The 27,268-nt window shown below is 63.6% G+C and overlaps 1 protein-coding gene and 1 long non-coding RNA gene across 2 annotated transcripts; both read left to right on the top strand.

The window, feature by feature from the left end:
• The first annotated feature begins 3,605 nt into the window (after positions 1-3,605).
• REXO1 (RNA exonuclease 1 homolog) lies at positions 3,606-24,315 on the top strand. Its single transcript, XM_061190817.1, has 16 exons — positions 3,606-3,841; positions 13,602-15,346; positions 16,324-16,428; positions 17,466-17,676; positions 19,432-19,595; positions 19,745-19,876; positions 19,941-20,064; positions 20,616-20,729; positions 20,839-20,976; positions 21,083-21,196; positions 21,792-21,865; positions 22,069-22,179; positions 22,597-22,712; positions 22,887-23,025; positions 23,220-23,340; positions 23,417-24,315. Exons 1-16 carry the CDS (start codon positions 3,685-3,687, stop codon positions 23,503-23,505), a joined length of 3,654 nt encoding a protein of 1,217 aa, XP_061046800.1. The 5' UTR covers positions 3,606-3,684; the 3' UTR covers positions 23,506-24,315.
• Positions 6,008-8,199, top strand: LOC133091473 (uncharacterized). Its single transcript, XR_009700887.1, has 3 exons — positions 6,008-6,068; positions 6,684-6,792; positions 8,055-8,199. It is a non-coding gene; the product is annotated as an uncharacterized LOC133091473 (long non-coding RNA).
• Positions 24,316-27,268: the final 2,953 nt, after the last annotated feature.

The following is a 27,268-nucleotide window of genomic DNA, read 5'->3' as shown; positions in this document are numbered from 1 at the left end:
GGAATGGGAAGGGACCCAGGCTTCCTGTCCCTTACCCTGAAAAGGCCTATCCCGCCTTTGGCTGCACGAGGTCTGTGGCACCCCTCTGTGTTCCAGAACCTTCCTGCCTCCCAGTTGGGGGCTGGGGCGTTTGGATGGCACTAGCGTGGACCGGAACCGGCCCTGGCAGGATCCAGGGACAGGTGCCTGGGGTCCTGGGGAGGGGGGCGGGGCTGCGGAGCATCTTCCCGCGGTGGTGAGATGCCTTAGTCCAGGGGGCAGAGGGCGGGCCAGGGCCTTGTTTCCCTTTGTGTCTGTCTGGACGCCCCCCTCATTGTCCCAGCTCTGGCCGGTGCATGTCCGCAGTGGGTGGGCTGTGGTCTGAGGACCCAGGGAGCTGAGAACTTGTCCCTGGCCCCCCCCGCTCCCCCCGTGTCCAGGGGTCTGGAGGGACCGATGGTCATTGAGATCTGGCTCCAGCCATTTTAGCTGTGGCCTTTCGAGGTGTGGGGGGGGTAGGGTCCCAAGGGATTTGTGCTTTCGGGTGACCCCCCCCCCCTCCCCTTGCCCTGCCTGGCCTCATCCTGGTATTTAATTAATTAAACATGTCTTTTTTAAACCCGATTTCCAGAGCCTGTGTGGTTTTTCCCATCGCTGGTCCGAGCCGGTGGGCCCTCTGAGTTCCTCTGTCCCCCTCGCCAATGGGGTCCCCAGCCTCCTCTTGGGGAAACTGAGGCAGTGGGCTAGTGAATAGGGGGACCTGGTGGCGGTCTTGGCAACGCCAAGGGAGGGGGCTGCCCTCTGCGGCGCGTGCTGCAGTCCAGCGGCACCCACGCCTCGCGCAGCTGCGCCCCCAGCCCGCCTTCCGGCTCCGTTACCCGGCAACCGAGGCGCGGTGACACGGCGCCCGGGGGCGTCCGCTGCCCGCTCCCTTCCGGAACCGGGGGGGGGGGGAGCCCGCGCTTCTCCAGACTCTAAAGGACTCCCGAGCTCGACAGGGCTCCTCCCCGGAGGTTCCCCTCGACCCCTGCCCGGCTCCTGTGCCCATCGTCTGGCCGCTCCTGTATCGTATGCCTGCTGTATGCCGGCTCCCAATTGAGAGGGCAAGGGGCCTCGGGAGCGTTGAGAAACTGGTGAGGGCTCTGAACCCCTTAGGAAAAGTGCATCCCAGGTTCCAGCGGTCTCCAGAGCCCGGAAGGCGTGTGGGACTGCGGTGGGGGGAGCGCGGACCCTCCCCACGGGTTTCCCCGCTTCCCGCCCCCGAGAAGGCGGCAGACCCGCCATCTGGTGGCCTCCCCTGGTACTGCACCACCGGCTCCGGCCCACCCCTCCCCAGGGTCCTGTCCTTGGGGCCGCCAAGGTCGCCCCAACCTGGGCACGGGGCCCTCACCTTTACTCGAGGGTGGCCTCCCTCTGGCACTCCCCTTGCTCCCTTTCTCCTGGAATCTGGCCCGAAAGCCCGCAGATCTCGCTCCCTGGACCCCTGTCCCCCTCCAGCTCTGGCAGGCTTCTCTGCTCCTTTGTGGCAGTGTTCCTGGAATGCTGGGTCCACGCGGGCAGCCCCCCACTTTAGTCTCTCTTGGTCGCACTCCCACATGCCCCGGAAACAGCTCGAAGATTCCCCCTCTGCCTCCTGGACGCTTCACTGGCAGGTGGCCTCGGGGACCCCTGGCCCTCCTCCCCAGGTGTGCTGAGGACACCCCCTGGTCCATGCCAGCTGGACCTCACCCTCAACTCCAGGCCCGGGATGTTCTTACCCCTGCCCCCAGTCTGCTTTGGTCGGCTCCCCTTCATCACTGCAGCTTCATCTTTCCAGGTGTACAGGCCAAAATCTTTGGGGTCACCCTTGACTCCCCTCTTTGTCTCACCACCCACATCCAGTCCACCCGGAAATCTCCCTAGAGCTCTACCTTCAAAACATATCCAGAATCCACCCACTTCTCCCCCATCCTCGGCCTCTACCTGGTCCCACCTCATCATGGCCCACCTGGACCAGCATGGCTTCCCCCGTGGTCCTTGACTCCCACCCTCGCTCCTGACAGTCTGTCCACCCTGTAGTGGCCACAGGGCACCAGTGAGCACCTGCACCAGGTCCAGTCCCTCCTCTGCCCATAAGCCTGCAAGGCTCCCACCTCCCTGGGGGTAAAAGCCCATGTTCTCCCCGTGGCCCACAGGGACCTGCACGACCTGCCCCGTCCCCTCCCTGCCCTCCCCTCCTCCCTCTCTCCCCCTCGCTCACTCTGCTCCACACACATGGACCTTCTAGCTGTTCCTCCAACATGCCAGGCCCGGCCCTGCCCCAGGGTCTTTGCACGGGCTATGCCCTCTTCCTGGAAAGCCCCTCCCCCAAATGCCTGCTTAGCTTCCTCATTCCCTTCCTTAGAAATGCTCAAATCCCACCTTTCCCATAGGACTATGTGAACCACCCCTTGTCCCAACCCCCTACCCTGTTCTACTTCCCCGCCATAGCACTTTTTACCTTGTATCAAGATACTTACTGATTTCCTGTTGTCTGTCTGTCTGCATCTAGAATGCTACAGCCACCAGGGTGGGGATCTTTGCTTTGTTCAGGAGCCCACCCTCCTGTTGGCAGTGGAAGAGAGGCATTGAGAGACCCCTGGGGTGAGGGGTCTCAAGCCCATATGTCTGCAGGGCCAGGTGGCTGAGGTAAGGAGAGAGGTGGGCTGGAAGAGGGGGGAGGTGACCTGCGCAGACTACCACCTGCTCACAGGAGGATCCTTGGTAATTGCCAGCTGGTGGACAGGCTGGGAATTGTAGTTGTATGTGACATCTCCCTACATTTTAAAAATGGGCAACAGGCAAATTTACATCATTTGAAAAACTAGTACTGAAACAAAACTGGTACTCAGATACACATACACACATGTTCACAACAGCACAATTCACAATAGACAAAAGGCGGAAACAATCCGAATGTCCATTATCTGATGAACGGATAAAATACGATTTAGGGCAGGGCCTTGGTATACAGTAGGTGCTCAATATTTGATGGACAAATGAGTGAATTGGAACAGGTCTCCTCTGGTAGACCTGGGGATTAGACTGCTGACAAGAGTCCAGGTGGGAGAAATGAAGCACTTATTGCCAGTCAACCAGGGCGGAGTTGAGTTTCAGAGCCTGAACTGGGTAACTCAGCTGAGGGTTCCCAGGTGCAGGTGAGATGCACCCGCAGGACTCGAATCGACCCGCAGAGGGCGCTTTAGGGAGACAAGCTAATAAAACGCAAATTGAATGCAAATGAGCCACAGCCGGGCCGTGTGGGGCATTTTTTTTTTTTTTTTTTTTGATCAGGCGCGCCTTGGACAGCCCAGGTGCCGAAGGGGCCTGGGGCTGAAGATGGTGCTTCTGCCGCCAGAGGCCCGGGCGGCGGCGGCGGCAAGACACCCGGAGGCCGCAGGCAGGGCAGCCCGCGCCCCCTATCACTCCCCCCGCAGCCACCTGTCCCAGGCCAGGGGTCCGCGACACGCCTCGGTCCCGCGGGAGCAGGCGTTTCTGAGCAGGCGCACTTCGGGCAGCCGCTCCCGGGGTCCCTTGCGGCGGCGTCCCGGGGGCCTCCGGGGACCTCGGAGCAAGATGGCGGCGGCGGCGGGGTCCGGGAGGCGCGGGCGGCGGCGACCGCGGCGCCAGTGAGGGGGCCCGGGGGCCCGGGCGGCTCCGGGCCGGGGCCCCGCCGCGGGACGGACCATGCTACGCTCCACCGGCTTCTTCCGGACCATCGACTGCCCCTATTGGGTCGGGGCGCCTGGGGGACCCTGCCGGCGGCCCTACTGCCACTTCCGGCACCGCGGGGCCCGGGGCCCGGGCGCACCTGGCGAAGGCGGAGCGGCGCCCCCCGCAGCAGGTAATGTCTACGCGCCCGCCCCGGGCTCCGTTCCCTGGCGGGGGCCTGGACCCCAGCGCCCGGGCTTCCATGGTTTCCTGATCTCCGCTCAGCCCTCTCCGTGCATGGTCGCGGGCTTCGTCCCCACAAGCCGGGACCACCCACCCCGGGGCCCAGTGCCAGTCGCGGGACCTCTGTGAGCCACCGTTTCCATGAGTGTAAAACGTAAACAATGGGAGGACATGCCCTCCTAGAGGTGTCGCGAGGGTGGAGCGCGCGGGGCTCAGGAAACGAGCGCGGCCGACACTGGTCTGCAGGCTCGGGACTCCTGCCCGAGGAACCGTTCCCGCCGCCTCCCCGGCCCGGGGTGTTGGTTGCAGCCGTTGTTTATTTCCGCGCTTCCGCCCCCGCCGCGCCTCTGCTCGTGGCCGCTCCTGTTTACTACAGCGGAGTTGAGAGGGTCTTGTTTAGCGGCCGCCGACTGTGTGTCGAGCCCTGTGTGTCATGCCAGGGTTAGGGAGTGAGTCAAACCCGGTTGACTGTGTGTGTGTTTTGGGGTCGGGGGCAGGCTTCCGAGAGAACGCTCAGAGACTGCGCATCCCTTCAGCGTGGTGATTATCAATGTCATGGCAGAGTTCGGTGAGAGCTCTCAGGGGGCAGGCAGTGCTTCTCGTAGGAAGTGTGGGCCTTGAGCCGAGACGTGAAGAACGGGGGCAAAAAGAGGGACATCACAAGGAAAGGCCCGCCGGGAGGATCGAGTGTGGTGTCATTCTTTCCGAGGGGAATTCAGGCTCCCGCTGTGGCCCCTGTCCTCTGGGACTGGCTCCCCCTTTCCATCAGGGCCTAGATTTCCCCCATAAGGCACTGGTCCTCATCTCAGAGCTTTCTTACTTGAAGAGAGGAGCGTCATTGCTAGGATGAAACCATAGGGTTGTTTTCCCAGAAAAAAAAGAAAAAAGGTAGAATTTTTTCAAATTTCCACTGTAAATTTGTTCAGACCACTGGCTCCTGTGGCCCAGTGTTTGCAGCCGGGCAGATGCCAGCCTTCAAGGTCGGGCTCCACACCTGCGTTGGGCACCGGCCTGGCTCTCAGGAACCTACCCTCGAGGAGGGAAGACAGCCGTGCACACAGGTGCCTGAGCTTCAGGTCTGGGAGAGGGGAAGGGGGTGAGTGGGAGGCCTTTCGGTGGTCACCCTGTTACAGTGCAGTTTCTCATTCCATCTGTTGAGTTATTGGCGCGGTGTGTGGCGTTCTGTAAAGAGCCCCTAGTGTCTGGGCTCCTCACCGTCGGGACAGACCGGGCGGGCCGGCTCCCTCAGACCCCGGGACTGACTCTTCTGCAGGCCCACAGGTGGCCTTCCAGCCGTCTGCGCTCTGAGGCGCTGACTTCTCTTCCCGTGCATTCCTCGTGCCAAGTCAGTCTCTTGATTGCTTCCTACACCACAAATGGCCAATTTTCCAAAGGATCGTTTTTGAGAATCCATTCGGTGATGTAGCCCTGTCTGCTTCACTTTCCCGCAGGAAAAAGTGCAGCTGCCTACCCCTGACCCCAGTGTGTCTGCATTTTCCTTTTGCAGGTGAGAATAAGCAGCCCTCTTCCCATCACGGAGGGCGGGGCCTGGGGGGGTGGGCTCTGGTTACCTTCTGGTCGAGGGCTGCCTCGCCCTGCAGAGAGGCAGGGGCAGATCCCAGCTTGGCCTCTTTCTCGCTGCGGGGCCTCTCTGACACTCTCTTTCCTCCTCTGTGGTGTGCTCATGGGCCAGGGGGAGTGTGTGCCTAAACCTCCCCCACCCCTTCAGCTCCCCTTGCTCCAGATTTTGACAAACCCACTTCCCATCGGGCTTGGAGAGACTGCAAAAATCCAGGCTTTGGCTGGGTCCACTTTTGACCAGATAGGCACGGCCCAAGCACAGGTGCTTTGGCAAGGGTGGGCTGCGCAGGGATGCTGAGGTGCTGGGTGATGGCCACCTGCAGGCAGGATGTGGGGGTCCCTGTATGGCCCAGCACCTCTGGCCTTGGGTTGATGGCCTCCTGAGGGCTGGGCGGGCATCCCGTTCTTCCCGGCCCTCAAATCTGCCCTCCAGTGCTCCAGGGTCCCCACCTTGGCACTCAGCTGGGGGATGCCCAGTTACCGCCACGCACCCTCAGGGGTGCTCTTTAACCAGTGGTAGGGACGATTGTCCCCATTTTACAGACAAGGAGACAGGCCCAGAGAGGGGAAGCCACGCACCTGTGTACACATGGCTGGTAAGTGGGTGACACGGGGTTGATCTGGACTGTCAGGCCCTTGCCCCTCACCACCGGCGGCCGATTCCTGCTGCCTGGCACCTGTGGGACCTGGGCACCTGGGAACCCATTACATGTGGGCTCAGTGCTGTGGCCTGATGCTGGGAGGTAACAGTGAGATCTGGGAAAGGCGGTATAGCAGGGCCTGAGCACTGAAACCTTCCAAGGATGGGCCAGAAGGAGGCTGGAAGGCGGGGGTGGCCCCAGCTGGGTGGCAGTGGCAGCTCCCTGGGCAGCCCCCTCCCCCGGGTCTCAGATTTGGGCCTCGGCAGCGGCCCCTTGTGGTCTGGAATCCTGAGAGCAAGCCCTGCTTCTCCAGGGAAGGTGGCAGCCAGGAGTCAGGCAGGGAAGGGAGGGTGCAGCCAGAGAAACGAGTGCTTCCAGCAGAGGGTGGGTTTTGTTGATTTTCTCCGTGAGCTGACTTGGAACAGGAGGGGACAGCAGCCCCTGCAGTATCACTGCCCCGGGCCGCTGGCCACGCTGCCCCTTAGCTGCCTTCCCCGTGGGCTGGGTGCCAGCAGCTTTCCCACTGCTCTGATGACAGTGCTTTCCTCGGTTTGACACTTTCTCTTCCAGAGTGAACTGCTGTGTGCACTTCCCTCCCTCCCCTTCCTGGGAGAGAACTGATACTGAGAAAACCCCAGCAGAGAGCAGTATCGCCTTTGTGTCTGGAGGCCCAGCCAGGGTACTTGAGGACCCGGGAGGGATTTTCTTAGCTGGCTGTCAGGTGTGGTCTTTGGTCAGGCCAGCCAGGGCCTCTCACTTTGTCGGGGGATCGGGGGGAGCTATGAAGAAGAGCAGAAACTGGGGACATGGGGGGTTATCCTCTGGGGCCCGTCCTGGGCACTTTGGGGTGTGGAGCAGCCTCCCTGGCTACAGCCCCTCGATGCCAGCAGCCCCCCAGTCACGACATGCACAGATGTCAGATGTCACCAGACGTGGCCCAGTGTCCCCTGGGGGGGGCGGGATCACCCTGGGTGAGACCCCCTGGTTGTAGGCTGCTTCTTGCTGAGGCCACTTTTTTTTTTTTTAAAGTCTCCTCCCTGCCCCTCCCAGGGAGCTGTGTGCCCAGGTGCAGCTCCAGCCCCAGGGAGCCCGGGCCAGCAGGCTCAGAGGACAGAAGCTTGTGGCCTCCCAGAGGAGGGGCCTTCAGTGCCATCCTCTGGGTGGTTCTCTTGTTCTATTGTTCTTGACTTTTCTGTAAAGAGGGAGTGGAGGAGAGGTGCTGTTGGATTTTCAGAGCAGAGTTTGTCTCTTACACCAGGATGAGAAGAATCTAGGTTCTGTTGGTGGTTCAGCCCCACCCAGATGCAGCCCTTGTCTTCGGGGGCAGTGTCCCAGCCAGCGGCAGCCTGGACACGTTGTCTCTCCATTCAGAGCACTTTTTTTTCTGGACTCGGAGAAACGTTCATTTTAAAACCACTGGAGAATGCCGCAAAGTCAAAGGAAAGATGTTTCGTACGTTGTCCCAAGTCCTGCATCTGCCAGCTTGTTGTGCGTCCTCCCAGCCTCAGAAACAAAAGGCTCTGTGTCTCTTTCCTGTACTTGTGACCCTGCCTCACTGGTGAAGTTGCATTCTTTTGCCGAGGCTCCAGAGACCCCAGTGAGGTGAGAGGCCGTCCCCAGGCCTGCGGCCCCTCTTCAAGCACTTGGGGAGCTTTAAAAACCTGCCTTCTTGCCCAGATCCAGGCTTGGGACATTTGAATAAGGGTACATCTGCCCCTAAAGCTGTTTTTGGTATTTTAGGATTTTTTGCTTAGTGTCAGTCAGTAAAGCAGTGTCTCTCACCGTGGACAACCCTGATCCCACGGGGGACACAGGGCGATAACAGGGACATCTGTGGTTGTCGTGACTTGGGGGTGCTCCTGGCAACGAGGGGGCGGGGGCCAGGGATGCCGCTCAGTGCCCTCCGGTGCCCAGGATGGCCCCCTTCCCCTACACACACAGACTTACCCAGCCCCAGACGTCAGCAGTGCCGAGTGACATGGAGGAGCCTGAGCAGTATCCCAGCAGCTGGCCCCTTGCGTATTTGAGAATAGGACTTGAGAATAGGATGGGAGAGCTGGCCACGCCTGCAAGGAGCGAAGAGCCCCGAGAATCATCGCCGCCCCAGCTCCTCCGGCTCTGGAGGTGAGGCAGGGCGGCCCAGGCGCCCAGGTTGGGGTGGACAGGGACTGCACCCAGCTGGGAGAGCTCAGAGGACCACGTGGGTGCCCGAGTGTACCCCCCACCCCCAGAGCATCCTCCAGAGAAGAGGTGCAGGCGCCACGGCTGGCTTTCAGCCCTGCAGGTGGAGTAGGGCCTCAGATGAAGGCCTTTTGGCTCCACCTTCCATTGTGCGAAGAGCCTGGAGTCAGTTACCTCTTCTGCAAAACGGGGTCACGACGCAGACCCTCTACACACAGTGCGCCTCTCTCGTCTCGCTCAGCTGTGCTGCGCAATGCTCCTGCTTTGCCATCCTCCTCCACTCCCATTCTGCCCTCAGAATCCCCCGCACAGGATCATTTCCAGTGACGAGCGAGTGCTGGGTGCATAGGAATTTGGTTTATTATCATTTAAGCTGTCCAAGTGCGGAAGGTGGATTTCTGCTGGTCTGATCTGACTCAAAGCAAAACCTGGAATGCTAAAGAGGAAAAGCGCAGAAGGAGGGTCACGGGAGCTGGGAGGTGGTCAGGGCAGATCCAGCAGGAGCCCCACAGGGTCGTCTCCTGGTCCCCTGTCCTCCTTGGTGGTGGCAGGTCCTCAGGCTCCTGCAGTAGCCAGTCTGCCCTTTGAAGAAGCAGGCACATGTGCCAGCGGTTTTAGGGTGCTGGGTCCGTGGCTTCCTCGGAGCACTGAGGCTTTCTGTAAAGGGCCATGCGGAGCACCCTGCCCCCGAGGGCTGCGCGGGTGGCAGGCAGTGTTGAAAGCCCAGGAACGTTTCTGGGGGAACTGCCCTCCTGCCTGCTGCTGTAGTTGCTGCGGGGGAGCAGGACGGGTGGCTGACGGACCTGGGTGCTCTGGGGGCTGGGACTTGGCCATCTCACAAGCTGTGGCCTCAGCCTGGGCATGCACGCGGGCACGGCACAGCCTCTGTGTCGTCCGTAAAATCAAGAGCTGGCTCTGGGGCCCTCCAAGGGCTCTCTGGGTCTGTCTGAATTCAGTACTTATCTGGGGACCAGGCTGTGGGGACTCTGCAAGGGAAGGAGGGGTGTCCAGCAGCACAGATATAGGGCCAGAGTCCCGGAGAGCAAGCCGTTGGCACCTGAGGTTGCAGGCAGTCGGGCAAGTGTCCCCAAGCAAGCAGTTACCGAGCTGGGCTTTGAAGGATGAATAGAAGTTTGCCTAGTGGCTGGAAGTGGAATGTCCTCCCTTCTTTCGCTGCCTTTGAGACCTCTGCCACCTGGGTAGCTTCCTGGGGCAGGGGTGGTCTAGTTGCTCTTCTTTGACTCATCCTTGTGTCCTGCTTACCTCTCGTGTGGCGGGACGGTGTCTGTCTTCTCCTGGTCCCCCTGCCCACCCCCTTGTGACCGTCCCCTGTGTTGGAGGAGTCCCCGCTGATGTCTAATCAGGGCACAAGTGGGCGGGGGGTGGGACCACTGTGTGCTTATCGTCTTTGGAGGTGCAGGGGGGAGGAGGGGTGGGGTGATGGGGAGTCTTTCAGGACCCGGAAAGGGTTGCGCGGCGCTGGGTCTTCTGGTCTGGGGGCGGGGAGCCAGGGTTTGGGGTTAGGCGGATCCCTCACCCGCTGCCCTAGACCCAGCCTCCTCTTTCCTCTGTGAGGGGGGCTGATGCGGGCAGGGCGAACGTCGGGATTAAAGGGGAAGGCCTCGGAGCCGGCTGGGTGGGGGTCACGTGCCTCCCAGTGGGGTCTTCACGCTCGTATGTCTGCTCGTTTTTGCTTGTCGTTAATTTTACGTGCAGCTAGAGCTTGTGGGCCGGGCGTCTGCACAGTTATGGAATGGTGCGGAGTGTTTTCTGGAATGGAGGGGCGTGGCGGGAGCAGAGAGGAGCAGGGGGAAGGCTTGGAGGGGTTGGAGGTGGCCACCACCCCACGTTGTCCTTCGACCTGCCGTGGGCTCCGTGTGATCCGTTCCCTGAGCGCTGTGGCCCCGAGTGTTTGCTTTTCCCGGCGTGGAGGTGGGGCAGCTGGCCTGGGCCCTGACGTGCCGGATGCCTGCTCAGAGCTGGTGATCAGAGCCGGTCGGGACTGGGTCACTGGGAGAGTGTCCAGCAGCACCAGAGCTGGGAGGGGGAGCTGGCGCACACAGAACTGGGCACAGGGACGGCTGAAGAAGGCTCGGCCCCATGAGCTGGCCGGGAGCCTTCCCAAGGGGCGTCCTTCAAGCGGCAGCCCACCTGGGCAGACCCTTGGCCTTGTGGGTGTCCCTCGAGCGGCAGTAGCCGACCCCTTCCTTGCCCTGGGCCGGGGGCAGGAACTTCTCCTGAGAGTGTAACCCCAGTAGCCAGGCCTTCAAGGTGCTTTTCCAGTCATCCTGAGGTTCGCCCCCTTTCCGAAAAACAGCCCAATTAATCTTGTTTACCAAAGGCATGCTTCCCTGGTGCAAGCCCCGAAGGAGCTCCCATTGGCTTCCAGCCAGGTTAACTCCCCAGTAACGGGGAGGCGCTTCTGAGGCGCTCCCACGGCCATTCCTGACCTCTCGAGGGTCACCTGTCGAGTCACTTGTAAAACATTTTCTCCGGGAGCTTCTCCAGTTCCTACCGGTCCCTGAGGCAGGGTAGGGTGCGGGGGCTAGGTAGCATCACAGATATCTTCTCCATTCGCCCGCCTCCCCCCACGAGCCTCCAGTAGCCTTGGCGGGGGCTCAGGGCTGCTGCTCCAGGGGCCAAGCTCTGGGCCCCATGCACTAGCTTCTGAGCTACAGGGGGCTGCAGCCGAGCCCCTGGCAGCTGTGTCCTTGACACGTCTAGAACTGTCTGGAGCTCCTCGGGCTGGTGATTTGGCCTTATGGTACCTTGGGGACACACACTGAGGCTCTGGAGGGGAGGGTGTTGACCTAGACCGGCTCACGCCCACCTCGGGCTGTTTCTTTTGCTTTTTGGTGTAGCCTGATGGGGTGTGAGCAGGCAGCCTCCCCTGGGACTGAAAACACCCCACGCTGACAGAGCTCCTGGACGCTCAGATCTAAGGGGCTGGGGGCTGGGTCCCAGGTCACCTCCTTCCTCTCCTTGCTTCCAAAGCACAGACTTGTTTGTGGGGGGATTCCTTTCAAAATGCGAAGTGCAGGGATTTGAACTCTGCCCTTACTTGGGAAGGGCTAGAGGCACTCCTGGGTGATTTGCATGTTGTCTGTGGCCCTTTGTGACCTGTTCCAGAGCAGGTCAGGGGTGGGGAAGGACCCCCATCCATTCGATCCCCACCCTGCCCTGCCCACCTCTCCTGGGGGAGGGGCATTCCCACCAGCTGGGCCCTTGCTCCCGTCCCCCACCTAGGGGAGCCGGCTTGGGTGGGAGCCATCTTGGCCTCAGGAGGGAGGTTGGGAGTGAGGTGGGTTGGGCTGGAGGCCCCCTGAGACCGGCAAGACCCGACCCACCCCTCACTTGACATGCCCTGTAAGTGCCCCCCGGCTTGTGTCCTGGGCCCTACAGCGTGCGGGGGCACTGGCTCTTCTGTTCATCCGGGCGGGTGGTGGGCTAGGGGTGGGTCTGCTTTAGTGCCTTCGGACCTGTTGAGGGTTAGGGTGGGCTGGGAAGAGGGCCCTGGATCTCGCTGTTGGGGTTTCTAGCCTTCCCTCTCGATGGTGCCTTCATCTTGAACCTTGTGTGGGGCAGAGGGCCCAGTGGCTGTGTGTCCTGACCTGTCCCCCACTCCGCCCTTCACCCTGGCGTCCTCAGCTGGGAGGTGGGGGCATGAAGTGACTGCTCCCCGGCACCCCAGTCCCGCTGCCCCCTGCAGCCTCTGCACCTTGGTTTTACCTCCCCATCTATAACCCGCAGCCTGGGCGTGTCCTCGGTGTTCTGAAGCACAGGTGTACCCGCGTCCTTTCTCCTTTCTAAGCATCGTTTGAAAAATAGGTTCCAAGGTACAAGCCAGACAACAGGCCTGCAATGGGCCCCGCCCCACCTTGGGCCCCCAGGCGGCCCAGGCCCAGCCACTGGCCCCGGCAGTGCCGGGTTCTCTGGTGCTTCCTCAGTCAGTGATGCGTGCGTTTCCCGGGGCTTCTGCAGCAAGACCCCACTCACCGGTGCCTTAAAACAACACAGGGTTTTTTTTCTCTGGTGGTTCTGGAGGTCAGAGGTCCAAAGGGGGTCTCCCTGGGCTACAGTCCAGGTGTGGGCACAGCTGATCCTATCTGGAGGTTCTGGGAGAATTGGCTGTTACTCTGCTAACCAGAGGGCACCAAATCGATCCACTTTTTTGTCAGAGGTTTTACAAATTATGTCTGGCAGACGCTCTAACAATGAACCGTCTTTACGTTCTGGAATATTTGAACACGGTACGTTATTCCTTTCTCGGAACGTTGGGCTTTGTTTGCTTACATCTTACTGAGAATTTCCGCATGAGAATTTCCGCACCTCTGTCCTAAGTGAGTCTCCCGTGAGCTTCGTGTCAACGTGGGTGGTATTGGGGTTGGACTGGTCTCGTGGAATACACCCTGGAGCCAGGTAGCCCGCCAGCCGCTCCGCCACCCCTGTTCAGATGGATACAAACCTAAGTGTGTCCTGTGCCCGCCTTGCTGTCCACCCCACTTTGTGCTTCCCCAACGTTGCCCATTGCCGGAACGTCTTTCACGCCGTGGCGCTGTTCCCTGGACGTCATCATGCTTCGCTTCCCCCGTGAGATGTGCTGTGCTGTCCTTCGTCCACCGCACCTGCTGCCCCTTCCCAGTGGACGCTTCGGGGCTTTCTGTGTCCTCACTGGTACGCACGCAGCCGGCGGAGTTCTCTGTGGGCGAGAGCGCGTGTGGGGGACAGAGCCTTAAAGGCGCTGTTGCCAGGCAGGGCCGTTTGCACCCGCCTGCCCACCTGCTGCTGTGGGCGGGCTGTGTCTGCCCCGCCTCCTGCTCCCTCTCTCACCCCTGTTGCCCCCCAGTCAGGCGTCTGTGCACCCTGCACTTTCTGCCCTGGCTGGGTGTCCGGCCTCCCCAGCTGCAGGGAGCAGCGTGGTGTGGCTTCAGTGTGGGCTGGGCCCTGGGGGGAGTCACCCTCTCGCCCAGCTCCCCAGGCCTCACCATCCCCTGTCCCAGGCGGTGAAGTCCCCGGGCTCTTGTGGCCTCCTCTGGGGCCTGGGCTCTGTGCCCTCACCCCACTTGGCAGCCTCTTCGGGGCAGGACCTGCAGGGAGGGGCCCTCTGGAAACCCTGACTTGCTGCTGGAGCCTTGGTGGGGGTCGGCCGGAGGCCTGGCCCCCGGTAGGTTCTGGAGGCTGGTACTCTGCTCTTCCTTGCTGGCCCCTGGGGTTGAGGCCCGGGACGAGGCAGTGACCGGTCACCGGCTCGTCTGGCCTGCTGCTGTAGCCGCCTGCTCAATGCTGTTTTCTCCCTCTCCGTTTCAGGGCTCGGTTACGACCCGTACAACCCCGAGCTGCCCAAGCCCCCCGCCCAGAGGGAGAATGGAGCCCTGGGCAGAGGTGCCGAGCCCCGCTCAGACATCCTGGAGCTGGAGCTGGTCAACCAGGCCATCGAGGCCGTGCGCTCTGAGGTGGAGCTGGAGCAGAGGCGCTACCGGGAGCTCCTGGAGACGGCCCGGGAGCATGGCTCGGCCGAGGCCCCCGCCCTGGCGCCCCACGGCCCCACTGCCGGCCTGGATGGGGACGCCTTCCCTCTATCCTTCGAATACAACCCGGGCGGCCGGGGCCTGTTAAGCCCCGAAGCCAGCTACCAGCCCACGCCTCTGGCCAGCCCCACCGAGCCTGGCACCAAGTACTCGCTGGCCTCTCTGGACCGGGGTCAGGGCCATGGTGGAGGGGCTGGCGGCACCCTGGAGTACGTCCCCAAGGCCGTGGGCCAGCCCCGGCGGTATGGCCGCCCCGTCTCCAGCGGCAAGTACGTGGTGGACAACTCCAAGCCATCTACAGACCTGGAATACGACCCCCTGTCCAACTTCTCCGCCCGCCTGCTCAGCAGGGCCAGCACCAAGGACGACAGGGCCCCCAAGCGGCCCCGGGGCTCCCGCGGCAGCGAGCCCTACACACCTGCACCCAAGAAGCCCTGTGACCCCTTCGGCAGCTGTGACGCCAGGTTCTCAGACTCGGACGATGACACCGCTGCCGCTCCGGGCGACAGGCCCGCCACCGCCAGCCCACCGAGAGCCCGAGCGGGCCCTGAGAGCAAGGCCCCGGGGAAGCCGGGCTCCAGGGAGGGCCCAGAGCCCGAGGAGGGCAGCCTTCGGGAGACCAAGGAGATGGCCGTGCAGTACGACGTGGGGGACCTCGGTCAGCCTGCCAAGGGCCCAGGCGGGCTGCCTCCTGCCAAGCCCAGCTCCCCGGGCAGGGCCTCGCAGGAGCGCAGCAGCCCCAAGGAGGGGAGACCCAAGAAGAAGAAAAGCGGGGGGCCGCCGGCCGCTGGCCGCAAGGATGGTGTCGGGAAGACAGGCAGGGGTCAGGGTGGAGAGCATGGGAGGCCAGCCGAGAAGCCCTGTGTGGACAGGAGGGGCCCGCAGGCCGGCAGCCCCCGGCACAGGGCGGAGCGGCCCCAAGGGACCAAGAAGAAGCCATCTTCAGCCACTCCGGTGGCCAGCTCAGGGAAAGGCCAGCCCGAGTGGCCGGGCCCGCGGCCCAGCCCTGCACAGGGGGCTACACACCAGCTGCCAGACAGGACGGGCAGGAAGACCCCGTCAGGGAAGCTGGCAGAGCGGAAGGCCCGCTCGCTGGATGAGGGTGCCCCCCGGGGCGCCCCCAAGCTGCCGAGGCGGGCCCTGAGCCACGCCGAGCTCTTCGGGGATGAGAGCGAGGACGAGGACCCGGGGCCTGAGGCGCCCGCCCTGCGGCCGCCCGCCCTCCCCAGCCTCAGCTCCAGCTCCGATTCGGACTCGGACTCCAGCCTGGGCCTCTCCGGCGCGCGGGGGCCGCCCAAACGCCTCAAGGCCTCCCTGCCCCCCTCGGCCAGCCGGTCCTCCCCTCCCCCGCCCTCCTCCTCCTCCTCCTCCTCCTCCTCCTCCTCGGGGGCGGGCTCCGACGTGGACTACTCGGCCCTGGAGAAGGAGGTCGACTTTGACTCCGACCCCATGGAGGAGTGCCTGCGCATTTTCAACGAGTCCACCGCTGTCAAGACGGAGGACAAGGGCCGCCTGGCCCGGCAGGTGAGGGCGGGCTGGGCTCGGGCAGCCGGGCTCCTCCCCGGCTTCCCCAGTGACTGGAGCCCCAGCGCCCGGTGGAGACGGCTCGCTCAGCGTCGGCCTCTCAACTCGTTCAGAATTCAGGACCCCTCGCTGGCTGCCTGCTGCCCCCCTGCACCCCGTCCAGAAAGAGGACGCTGGCTTATGGTCCACCCGGCGGGGTTCCCACGGCAGCCTTCTGAGAGCATCCCGGCCAAGGGGTATCAGGCACCACCATCCCGCCTTCCCTGGCCCTCTCCCCTGAAGCCTTGCTTCTCCCCTGCCTCTCTTGCCTCTCCCCTCCTCCCTCCTTCCCCGGCTTCCCCCCCTCCCCGACCCCCCAAACTCAGCCAGCCTCCACCTTTCTGGTCTCCTGCTGCAGCGTCCCCACCTCGCCACCAGAGGGAGCTTGCTCTAAACAAAGCAGGCTGAGCCAGTCCCTGCAGAGAACTTGCCGCTTCTGAGGGATCCCAGGGTGGGACCCTGGCCCTGCCCCTTGCTCCCTCCCTTAGTGCCCCACCCTGTTCTTGGCCCTTTGCTTTTCCGATTTCTTCCCCTTCATTCCCGATTCTGAGCTCGTCCCTGTGCTGGCTGGGTGGGTGGGGAGCAAGAGGCAGGCGTGAGCGTGGGCTGGGCCAAGTCTGCAGAACTCACCATCCGCAGGGCCTGGGAGGGGGGCCCGGGGCTCAGGCAGCGCTGGGGGTCTTGGCTCCAGGGCGCCAAGTCTGTTTGCTCACCTGGGAGGCAGGGCAGGGCCTGCGCACCACCCGGGGTGGAGGTGAGAACCCCAAATCGCATCTCTAGACGCGGCAGCCCTCCCTCAGCACGGTACTGTCTTCCACCCGCTCCCCACCTCGGGCCTGGGAGTCAGACCCTCCGCGTGCTGCAGGCCAGGGTGAGAGGAGCCGCAGCATCGGTGTGGGGGGGAGGGGGCCTCGCTGAGGGCCGGATGTGTGTCTCAGCCCCCCAAGGAGGAGAAGGCCGAGGAACAGGGGCGCTCGGGGCTGACCACTCTGTTTCCTGGGCAGAAGAGGAGGATCTCTCATCTCTCCAAGCAAGGCAAGGAGGTAAGGGAGGGCCCGCTTCTGGGTCCTGGGTAGAGGCTGGCGGTGGGGGGGGGGGAGACGGGCCTCGCTCTCCCTTGCGCATGGGCGCCTCTGGCAGCTGTGGATCCAGCACTGCCCGTGTCCGGCAGAGAAATGCCTGGGACCCACGTCCAGTCATCACGTTGCGCTTAGTGCGCAGAGCGGGGCGCAGAGCAGGGGCAGCGAGGTGAGGGGCAGCCCTCCAGCAGGGTCACACTGCCCCATCCCAGTCCCAGTTCAGAGGTACGCTATGTGATCTTGGGCAAGTGGTGTGACCTTTCTGAGCCTAGGTTTCCTTCCTTGTGGTTCAGAGACAGGATCAATTGTCAGTCACTATGGGGCTGCTCAGTGAGTTAGCACAGGGAAGGCTGAAGCAGAAGACAGGGCTCCTGGCTGAAGAACTGCAGGTGATCCAATCACCAGACCCCTGCCCCACCCCGATGGGGATTTTGGAAGTACAGTTCAGAGAAGATTGGATCAAGCAGGATCTAATCTAGGGGCTGGGGGTTCCCACCCACTCTGTGTCTATATAAGGGCTGAGAGCACAGTCTGGGCACTTAGAAGCCAGGACAGCAGGGCTGGGAAGGGACCTGGGATAGTGAAGCATCATGGTGAACTTGAGAGCCGAAGCACCAAGCTGGTTCCCTCCCAGGTATCTGCAAACTTGGGAGGAAGGTAGTTTGTTCCTTCCCGGGTATCAGCAAACTCAGAAGACCAGCTGGTTCCCTCCGGGACCCCTGCACACTCAGGAGGAGGAGAGCTGGTTCCCTCCGGGGCCCCTGCACACTCAGGAGGAGGACAGCTGGTTCCCTCCGGGGCCCCTGCACACTCAGGAGGAGGAGAGCTGGTTCCCTCCGGGGCCCCTGCACACTCAGGAGAAGGCTGCTGAGGTGGCCTGCTCCATCCCAGCCCTGGAGCACCTGCCGCCCGTCCCGCAGTACTACCCCTCTACTGACACCCCGGGAGGCCTGCTCTGGGTACCTCTGACGTGCAGTTTGGACTTGAAATTTGTCACCCAGGCAGAGCCCACGAGCAGAGGCCCAGCGCCTCCTGCCCGCCCCCCGACTGCCCAGGAGGTGTGCTACCGCCGGGCCCAGCAGGCACAGAGGGAGTCAGCCAGCCGGCTCCAGGCTGCCCAGCCGCTGGCTGAGAAGCAGTCCTCCATGCATATCTCAGCCCCTGGAGAGAAGAGGAGGATTGCCCACGTCCCCAACCCCCTCCTGGCTGCAGGTGGGTCCCAGGGTTCTGGTCTCGGGAGTGCTTCTTGTCCGGCAGGAGGACCCCAAGGCTGGGCTCCTTTTCTGCCAGCAGTGGTGGCCTTGAGCAGGGCCTGGCTGCGTCTCGGTGATTATCTGTCAAAAGGGGATAAAAGTTTCCCGGCTGCTGGTGGGAGGCTGAGGCAGGCCTGGTGTGGCGCCCGGCGGCTCTGGGCCTCCGTGGGCTTTGGTGTTAGCAGTGGGGCGGGCCGTAGGGAGTCTGAGGGGTGTCTTCCTCCCTTCCTTGTCTGTCCACCAGCCCCAGAGGTCTGCCTGTGACTCCGCTCTGCCCCTGCTGCCTGCTCTGTGGGGGGCTCCCACCCAGGTGTGGCTTGCACCTGGTAAGGTGTTAATGGGGGGGGTGGCCCTGGAGGCCTTCACCCTTGAGTCCAGCCAGTTGATCTGGAGTGGGAGATGGGGGCTGGTTTTCCTCTCCCTCCCACCCTGAGGGCCACTTTCCCCCCACTTGGGCTTGTCTGAAAGCTGGGTTGCCCTTCAGCAGCCCGATGCATGGCGTGCTCAGTGGTGTGTCTGGGGCTGAGGACGTGGGACAGGAGCCGGGGCTCTGCAGCCACCTGGAGGCTCGTTCAGATGCAGTCATTTGCCCCCTTAGGCCGGGGGGACCCCTTTGAGGAGCCAGCCCCGAGGAGACGGCTCCACGTGCTGGTCCTGTGGATACAGGCTTCCGCAGGCCTCCCTGGTTTCCCTGGGTGCTAGAGCCTCCTTTAGGAGAAGCTGGCCAGATCCCCATCCTTCCCCCCGCCCTAGGATGCTGGAGGGAGAGCTTGCAGCCAGGGGGCTTGTCAGCCAGGGGCTCTATCTCCGGCCTGGGCTTTAGCAGTGGTTTGGCCCTGGGGATGTGAACAGAGATCACCCTGAGCTGTGGACCTGAGACGCACACTCTCAAAAGCCTACACCTGCTCTCAGGTTGTCTGGTCATCACCGGTGGCTTGGGACAGTCCTGCCACCATTGTCACTGCACGCGCTCGGGTGGGGTGGTGGCTCTCCCGAGCCCCAGGGGGACTCACCTGTCATCCAATGCCTCGTGCTCCAGATGACCGTAAAAGCGTTTCTTCCTCCGTCACTGAAAAGTGTGCATTCTTAGAGCCAAGGCTGGTCGGCAGCTGGCCTCCTTTGTGGCCCGAGAGGCTGGGCCTGGTGTGGGCCCCGCTGCTCTGTGTCTGTGCCTCGGTCTCCTCGCTGCTCCTGTCCTTCCTCGGGGCTGAGCCCTCCCGCCACCCCACCCACCCCCTGGCCCTTGGAAACAGCCCTGCTGGTGGTCACAGGAGATTGTCTGGTTTGTGACCTCATCAAAGGGAGAGACAGAACACAGAGGCCGCTGGGGGCAGGCTGGCCGGTCACAGTGAGCAGGCCCTCTGCCCAGGAGCCAGGGCCTTTCGTCCCTCACACTTGAGCGCCTCGGGGTCGGGGCCGCAGCATGTGGCAGAGGCTCCCCACACCCCGCCCCCACTTGTGGGGCCACCCCAGCGGCGACCTTGCCTGAGCCGGCCTCCGAAGCCCCGTTTTCGTCCCCTCCCCTCGATGGACTTGCCCAAAAGCCGATAGAGCCTAATGGCGTTCCAGAGCCCGCAGGCCAGACCCCGGCCCTTCCGCCTGTGCCCCGAGATGCACGTCCTGCTGACGCTGAACGGCCGCAGCTGCCTGGTGCTCTGCAGCTCAGTGATGGGTGTGCTCTCCTCCTGTACTCACGTCCCCTGTCCCCCTTCAGCCCCTACAGGTGCCAAGAGGACCCTCTCGGCCAGCAGCAGCCAGCCCCCCAATGGCCCCGAGCCGGGCAGCCAGCCCCTGAATACGCGCACGTTGTCGGGCATGGCGTCCAAGACTACCGCCACCGTGGCCCCCAAGCGTGTGGCGCACAGCCCATCCTTGCAGGTGAGCCCTCTGCTCAGCTTGCCTCTCCCGGCTCCCCCGTTGTTTCCATTTAGCCCGTGGCCTTACTGCTTCGAGCAGTTTCCGTTTGCAGACCCTGAGCGGGGTGCAGGCGGGAGCGTGCCACGCTCTGCTGGTCTCTGTTCTCCTAGAGTTTAAAGAAGCCCGTTATCCCAAAAGAGTTCGGGGGCAAAGTCCCCACTGTCATCCGCCAGCGCTATCTCAACCTGTTCATTGAAGAGTGCCTCAAGTTTTGCTCTTCTAACCAGGAAGCCGTAGAGAAGGTGCGTGGGGCGGGGCTGCCGGGAGGCGGGGCTGGGCAGGGCTGAGCCGAGTGTCCTCCTGCAGGCGCTCAACGAGGAGAAGGTGGCCTACGACCGGAGCCCCAGCAAGAACATCTACCTGAACGTGGCCGTGAACACCCTCAAGAAGCTGCGCGGCCTGGGCCCTGGCACCGGGCCTGGTCTCAACAGTAAGTCGCCTCCGGAGGACCGGGGCCCAGCCCTCCCCGCCCCCATGCCCGGGCCGCCCGCAGGTTGTCAGACAAAGGCTCTGCGCGCCGGCCACCCGGTTGCCAGGCTCCTGTCAGGATGGCGCTGGCCCCGTGCCCTCAGCACAGCCTCCTCTCACTGTTAACCGCCCTCCTCAGCGAGCCGAGGGGCCGCCGCTAATGGAGACCTCTTCAAAGCACAAGGCAGGGGGGCATTTCCTGAGCCCTCTCGAAGGATGCATTAGCACCCGTCCGCTCCGCCTGCTGTCCCGCTCGGCCCCGCTTCCCCGGCAGGCAGCTGCGCACAGCGCCCGAGGTGGTCATCAGAGCCTGTGTAGAGTCCTTTCCCTTCTCCTCCGAGGGGGTGAAGACCCCCGGGGGGTCCAGGGGAGGCGGAGGGGCTTCCGGGCAGCCTGCTGCTCTCCAGAGAGTTCAGGTCACAGGAGGTCAGGCCGTCCCCTTCTGGAGGGGGGTGCAGGAGCACTTGTGAGGGCTGAGGGCTGAACCTCGTCTACCCTCCCCTCCCCTTCCAGAACCCAGTGGCCGGAGGGTGGTGTCCCATGAAGTGGTGCTGGGGGGCAAGTTGGCTGCCAAGACCAGCTTTTCGCTCAGCCGTCCCAGCAGCCCCCGCGTGGAGGATCTGAAAGGTGAGCCTGGCTCCTCTGGGTGCGGCCCCTGGAGGCTCTCCCACCCTCCCCGGCCCCTGGGTCCAGCCCCAGCCCGGCTGGGGGATGACCCCCTCTCCCCTGTCCCCAGGGGCCACCCTGTACAGCCGCCTCAAGGAGTACCTGCTCACCGAGGCCCAGCTCAAGGAGAACGGCTACCCCTTCCCGCACCCCGAGAAGCCAGGGGGCGCCGTCATCTTCACGGCCGAGGAGAAGAAGCCCAAGGACTGTGAGTACCTCCTGTGCTACCGCCCTGGGGGCGGAGGGGGCAGGGAACGCCCGGCCCAGGCTGGCCTGACGCCTCTCCCTTCCTCCTGCCCCGTCCTCACCCGCAGCCGCCTGCAGGGTCTGCTGCCGCTGCGGCGCCGAGTACCTCGTGTCCTCCTCCGGCCGCTGCGTGCGCGACGAGGAGTGTTACTACCACTGGGGGCGGCTCCGCCGGAACCGAGGTGAGACCCCCGCCGGGCCGCTGGGCTGGGCTGGCGCCAGCTCTGACCATTTGTAACTTTTTTCCGTTGGTTCTTCACGGGAAAAGTAATACAAAGGTCTTCCTGTGACAGTGTTCCCGGGCAGATAAAAGGAAGGTCTCCCACCCCATGGGGCCCCCACGCACCCTTTCCACGCCTGTCCCCGTGGAACTTCGTGGGCGGTTCTGCCCCAGCGGGAACAAAGCGTTCATCCTGTCCTTCAGCTGCTTGTTTCATTTTGTCGCCGATGTGGCCAAATTCCCTCTCCTGGGAACACACGGGGTGGAGCTGCCGGCTGGCCGCCCGCAGACCCATCTCTGGGTGGGCAGGCCTCCCTGGGGGCCGCGCCAGGCGTGTCCTCTCTACCAAATGCGAAGGGCTCGCGCTAGGCCTGGGTGGGGGTGGGGGGGGTCTGCAAGCTGTCCTGCCCCTTACTGCCTGGTCGGGCCTGGGGCCCCTCCAGGGAAGGGCACTGGGAAGCCCCTGCTCCGCGCAGGCAAACCAGCGTTTGTAGTTCCTTGCGGGAGGCTTGGGCCCAGGGCATCAAGGAGGTCTGCTGACCACGTCTCCCTTGCAGTGGCCGGGGGCTGGGAGACTCAGTACACGTGCTGCTCGGCCGCCATCGGCTCCACCGGCTGTCAGGTCGCCAAGGTGGGTGTCCTGGGCCCTTCCTCGTCCTGGGAAGCCCCTCCCCCATTCTGGCCAGAGCCCTGATCTCTGAGCTGGCCTTTTCCCATCCTTGATCTACCTGCCTGGTCTGGGGGCTTTGGGAAGAGGAGGACAGTCTGTGAAAGCCACCAGCACAGCCCAGCCCCCTGAGCCCGGCCGTGACCTTCCTTCCCTCCCACCCTCAGCAACACGTGCAGGATGGCCGGAAGGAAAACCTCGAAGGGTTTGTGAAGACTTTTGAGAAAGAACTTTCAGGAGATGCACACCCAGGAGTCTACGCCCTCGACTGTGAAATGGTGAGTTGGCCCGGCTGCCCAGCGGGGCTGCCCCCGTCCCTCTACCCAGAGCCTCGGGCCAGCGCAGGTGCCAGGATAAGAGCGTGTACAGCAGCCGGGCCCACCTGCCCGCTGAGCACACATCACAGCCTTGCCTGCGCCCGCGGGCCTGGCACACATGGGCCACCTTGGCGCTCGGAGGCTGTGTGTGCCTCATGAGCACAGCTCTGGCTTCGGGAGGGTGCCTGGGTTCACGCCCCCTCCGACCTGCAGAGAAGCCCCAGAAGGCCTCTGGCCCGGTTTCTGTATCTGAGAGAGGGAGCTGAGCCTCCGCCCGCAGGGTTCAGGGACAGGGGCCGCCTAGGCGGGAGCGCTGGTGTGCGGGGCCGGGCAGGGCCACCAGGCGCTCCGCCTGAGGCCTGTTCTCCGGCCCTGCAGTCTTACACCACGTATGGCCTGGAGCTGACGCGCGTCACGGTGGTGGACGCGGAGCTCCAGGTTGTGTATGACACCTTCGTCAGGCCGGACAACGAGATCGTCGACTATAACACTAGGTGTGCCCCTCCCACCCTGACCCCCGACCCCCAACCCCTTGACCAAGGAGCTGGGAGCCCTAACGGGACCCCCATTCCCCACCACGGCCCAGCCTTCCTGCCCGCAGCCCAGCCCCCGGGTTGGGGTCCCCGTGCCCTCCCCAGCTCCCTAAGGCCTCCATCCTCCCGCCCCAGGTTTTCAGGGGTGACCGAGGCCGACCTCACAGACACGAGCATCTCGCTGCGGGACGTCCAGGCCGTCTTGCTGAGCATGTTCAGTTCAGACACCATCCTCATCGGCCACAGCCTGGAGAGCGACCTGCTGGCCTTGAAGGTACCCGCCCGCCTAGGCTTCGGCTCCCTGAGGGTCCTCGGGGGGGGGGGGGGGCCGTCCGGGACCCGCTGCTCTCAGCCCAGGGCGGGAGCTGTGGGGTTGGGGACCAGGCACTCGGCCTCCCCCTCCCCCTTTTGCCACCCCAGCCCTCCTGGGGTCCCTGACCGCCCACCCGACCGCCCGACTGCCCGCAGGTTGTCCATAGCACCGTGGTGGACACGTCCGTGTTATTCCCGCATCGCCTGGGCCTCCCCTACAAGCGCTCCCTGCGGAATCTCATGGCCGACTACCTCAGACAGATCATCCAGGACAATGGTGAGTGCCGGGCCGTGGGGCCGCGGGTCGCGGGGGCCGCGGGCTCCCTGCCCTGACGCATCTGTCTGCCCCGCAGTGGACGGGCACAGCTCCAGTGAGGACGCCAGCGCCTGCATGCACCTGGTGATCTGGAAGATCCGCGAAGACGCCAAGACCAAGCGGTGACCGCCGCCTGCCCGCCCGCCCGCCCGCCCGCCTCTCCTGCCGCCCCAGCCCGTTCTCTACCCCAGGCCTCTTCCAAAACAGTGCAATAAATCTCGAGAGCTAACCCTGTCCACGTCGCCAAGACACAGAAAACCGAGAGAACGGGATGAGCCGGAGGCTGCGAGAGCCCAACGCCGAGACTGACCCCGGAGCCCCGAGCCCCCGCCGCACCCTGTCGCCCGTCCCTGCCTCTCTGCCCCAGACCTCTGTCCTCTGGAGACTGCTGCTGACTCGACGGGCGAGGCCGGGGCCCTCCCGCCCGGCACCTCCAGCGGCCCCTGCTCGTGCCCCGGGCAGCGAGACCACCTGCCCCCGCTCCTGCTCCTGCTCCTTCTCGTGGGCGGGGGGCGGCCGGGCAGGCTTGTCGAGAGTTTGTTTGTGACAGGAGTTGTCTTTTTATTTTGTATTGTTATTTTTATTATTTGTAATTTAAACCTGATGACTTGCACAGTTGTCTTCCCCCACCCGGAGGAGCAAGACCCTGGTGCTGCCTTCCCTCCTGGGGGACGGGGGTAGGGCTGGGAGTGGAGCGCCGGCACCCCAGCAGCCGCCAGGACCTGGGAGTTCTGGGAACCAAGCCAGCCCTTCCATCAGCCCCCAGGGCCTTGCCTTCTGGATGCCCCAGGGCCCGTCGGCCTCTGGACACTGTTTTCCCGCCAGAGCCCCGCCCTCCTCCGGGGGCTGTCTGTAAAGGCCCGCAGCGCCCCAGTTCCTGCATCCCCTCTCCCCAACCCCCAGGCAGGGGCAGAATAAACGTTTGTATGGATTTTAGAGCTCATGGCGTCTGGAGGTGTTCTTGGTGGCAGGTGTGGCTCTACACACACAGTGGAGGTCACCGTCACCCCTAACGGGGGGAATCAGGAATGGGACCTTGCTGTCCTTCACAAAAACCAGCCCAGTGCCCGGGTTGCCCCCAGGACCAGTGTCCAGAGCAGACCAGGGCCCCATGCTTCCGGCCCCTTGGGGTGCCGTGACAGTGGGGCCAGTGGCCAGGCCCTGGGACTGGAGTTGCCTTGCCCACCCATGAGGTGGGGCCTGCGTACGGGGCTGGGAGTGGGGAGACCCCGACCGCTGCTGCATGTTCCCTATCTGAGCAGCTAACTTGGGAAGGGAAGGGCAGCCGCTGGGTAAAGCAAAAAGTGAAGCCCAAAGAGCCTCATGGGTCGGGGAGATGCTGGGGGGCCCCAGGTCCCAGTGCAGGAGCACAAAGATGCTGGAAGGAGGGCTGCCTGGAGGAGGCCCCCTTGCCACTCCACTTCTGCAGAAGTTCCTCTGGCTTCTGCTAAAGGCCAAGAGGGCAGGCTCCCATCTGAGGACACAGCAGCCAGCGCTGCAGAGTCCCCAGGGGGTATCGACTGAAAAATACAAGACCTGAAAGCTGTGAGTTATGTTTTATTCCAGGAACTTACTGAGGACTGTAGCCCAAGACATTGCTTCTCATATAGCTCTGAGGAACTGTTCCTAGGAGTTTTTGCTGAAGAAAACAAAACCATAGAGTCAAACATCAAAAGTTTCCTGCTAATCACAAAAAGCTGACATCTCTAGTTAATGATTGCAGTGCTTTTCTGTGTATGGGAAGATGCTAGATGCTGTCTGGGCTCACTGAAATCATTCCTTTGATATGCACTTCAGCTATCTAGGGCTAGTATCTGGTTTTTCTCCATCCTGAATCCCCTCACGGCGCACCACTGTGGGGAAGGGGGGCGGCGCTGCAGTGGCAGAAGGCTTGATGGTGGGCAACATTTTCTGTCCACAGGGGCCCTGAGGGGAGGGTTCTTGGTGAAGTCAGGCCCCTGCCACCGTCGTGTCCCTCCGGGGCTGTTCTTGTGACCAGTTGACTTTCCCCCACCCTCTGTGAACAAGGAGTGTTCTTCTAAAGAAAAGATGCAGGCCGCATCCCAGGAGCCCCGTTTCTGTGTGGTCTGTCCCCCTCCCCAGAGCATGAGTGCCCCAGGGAGGCCTTGGGCAGTTGGGGGAGGAGCTCCCGGGTGTTGGGGGGGTGTTGGGGGGGGGTTGGGGGGGGTGCAAGCTTTCAGCTTGCCGAACCTGCTGCCTCTTGGAGGCCAAAGAGCTTTTGCAAACTCACTGCTTGGGAAACTCCTCTCGCTTCTGTCACCGTCTCAGGGGGGAGAACCGATCCCGACCCCCTCCTCACAGGCGCACACCGGGTGAGGTGTGTCCTAAAGGCTGTTAGAGCAGTTTGTCAAAGCCCCTCCCTGCAGGGCCTTTCTCAGTAACCGCTGGGTAGGGCTGGACGAACGTTTCCCCAGTGAATGAAGGAAAGGAGAGGTTTACCTGGCATCCCCCAGAGGCCGCTGGGTGTGCAGGGCTTCCCAAGAAATGGGAGTGGGAGGCTGCTGCTCTGATGGGGGCGGTCAGCTCCTGTGTGCTGTCACCACCCCATCATTCACTCCTTCACCCAACATCAGCTCAGAGGGGATGCCCGTGCCCCAGGCAGGGCACAGTCAGACAGGCACCCTCGGTCCGTTGGGTGACGGCTGGGCCGGAGGGAGGGAGCAACCCCGAGGCTGGGGAGAAGGGTGGTGTAGGTGTCCAGTACCTTCCTACTTTCTGCACTTCAGAGGGTTCCTAAAAGAATATGAAAAACAGAGCTTAATCACCACCCCTGAACCCCCAAGTTTGCCCCTCCTAGGAGGACCCTACCTTCAGTAGCGTCTCCCACACACCCTCCCCACCCTGGCTCAAGTCCCCCATCTCCGGCCTGGACGCTGCCCCAGCCTCATCGCTGTCTCCCACCCCTGTCACCACCTCCAGGAAGGCCCCCGGAGTCCCGGCCGCGCGCTGGGTAGGCACACACCGGGCTAGAACCCTGTGGGCTTCTTCCTGGCGGGATGAGCTCGGTGGTTCTTACAGTCTCCCCCAGCCCGGCGCCCAACACTACCTGCGCGTACGACATGCTCGCTGAACTGGAACGCGCACACAGCTCAGACTCACGCCCCGCATACCTGCGATTACCTCTGCGTCCTTTCTCCGCCCCTAGCCTCTCCCCCCACCCCCACCCGGCCCCGCCCAGCTTCAGCCGGGTCCAGCCCACCCTCCCCAGCGACTGGCCCCTTAATACCCAGGCCCAGATTAAGACTCCTCCACCCCGCCCCCGCTCCTCGAGGTCACGCTCGGTCCCGCCTTAGGCCCCGCCCCTTTTGGCCCTGTTCGGCGAGGAGGCCTAGCTCGGCCCCGCCTCTGTCCCGCCCCGCCTTCTGTCTTGGCCCCACCCCTGAGGTTCCGCCCCGCCCCCTCTACCCTGGCCCCACCTTCAGCCCTGGCCCCGCCCTCGGCCCCCCTGCATTCTGCCAGGCCCCGCCCCTAGGCCCCAACCTTCCGCCCCGCCCCGCGCCGCGCCCGCGCCGCCCGTTTCAGGCCCGTTTCAGGCCCGTTGGCACCGGGCTAACAGCTCCACCACGTCCGTCGCCCTGGACGCCCGCGGACCGCCCCAGGAAGCCCGGCCCCGCCCGCCCCGGCCCGCGCAGGTGAGCGGCGGCGCTCCCGCAGCTGTGCGTCCCCGGGCGCCCGCGCACCCTCTCTGGACTCCGCCCGGCCTGAGGGCGGGAGGCCGCAGCCGCGGCGGCGGGGGCGCCCCCTAGAGGTTCGCGTGGGCCAAGGTCCGGACGGGCGCCGGAGCGCCCGGTGTCGTGTGGGCCCGGATCTCCAGGTGCATTTCCCAGGGGGCTGGGCGTCGAACCCTGAGCCGCTTCGCTGCGGGAAT

The sequence above is a fragment of the Eubalaena glacialis genome, chromosome 4 (assembly GCF_028564815.1).
Source record: "Eubalaena glacialis isolate mEubGla1 chromosome 4, mEubGla1.1.hap2.+ XY, whole genome shotgun sequence".
NCBI classification, from domain to species: domain Eukaryota; kingdom Metazoa; phylum Chordata; class Mammalia; order Artiodactyla; family Balaenidae; genus Eubalaena; species Eubalaena glacialis.
This window is presented reverse-complemented; position numbering and strand designations above follow the sequence as displayed.

What these genes read in the sequence shown, in the direction of transcription:
- REXO1 (XM_061190817.1), top strand. Translation starts at nt 3,685, where the DNA reads ATGCTACGCTCCACCGGCTTCTTCCGGACCATCGACTGCCCCTATTGG. An exon ending in ACCAGGAAGCCGTAGAGAAG is followed by an intron (nt 19,877 to 19,940) that starts GTGCGTGGGGCG and finishes GTCCTCCTGCAG; the next exon opens with GCGCTCAACGAGGAGAAGGT. An exon ending in ACGCCCTCGACTGTGAAATG is followed by an intron (nt 22,180 to 22,596) that starts GTGAGTTGGCCC and finishes CCGGCCCTGCAG; the next exon opens with TCTTACACCACGTATGGCCT.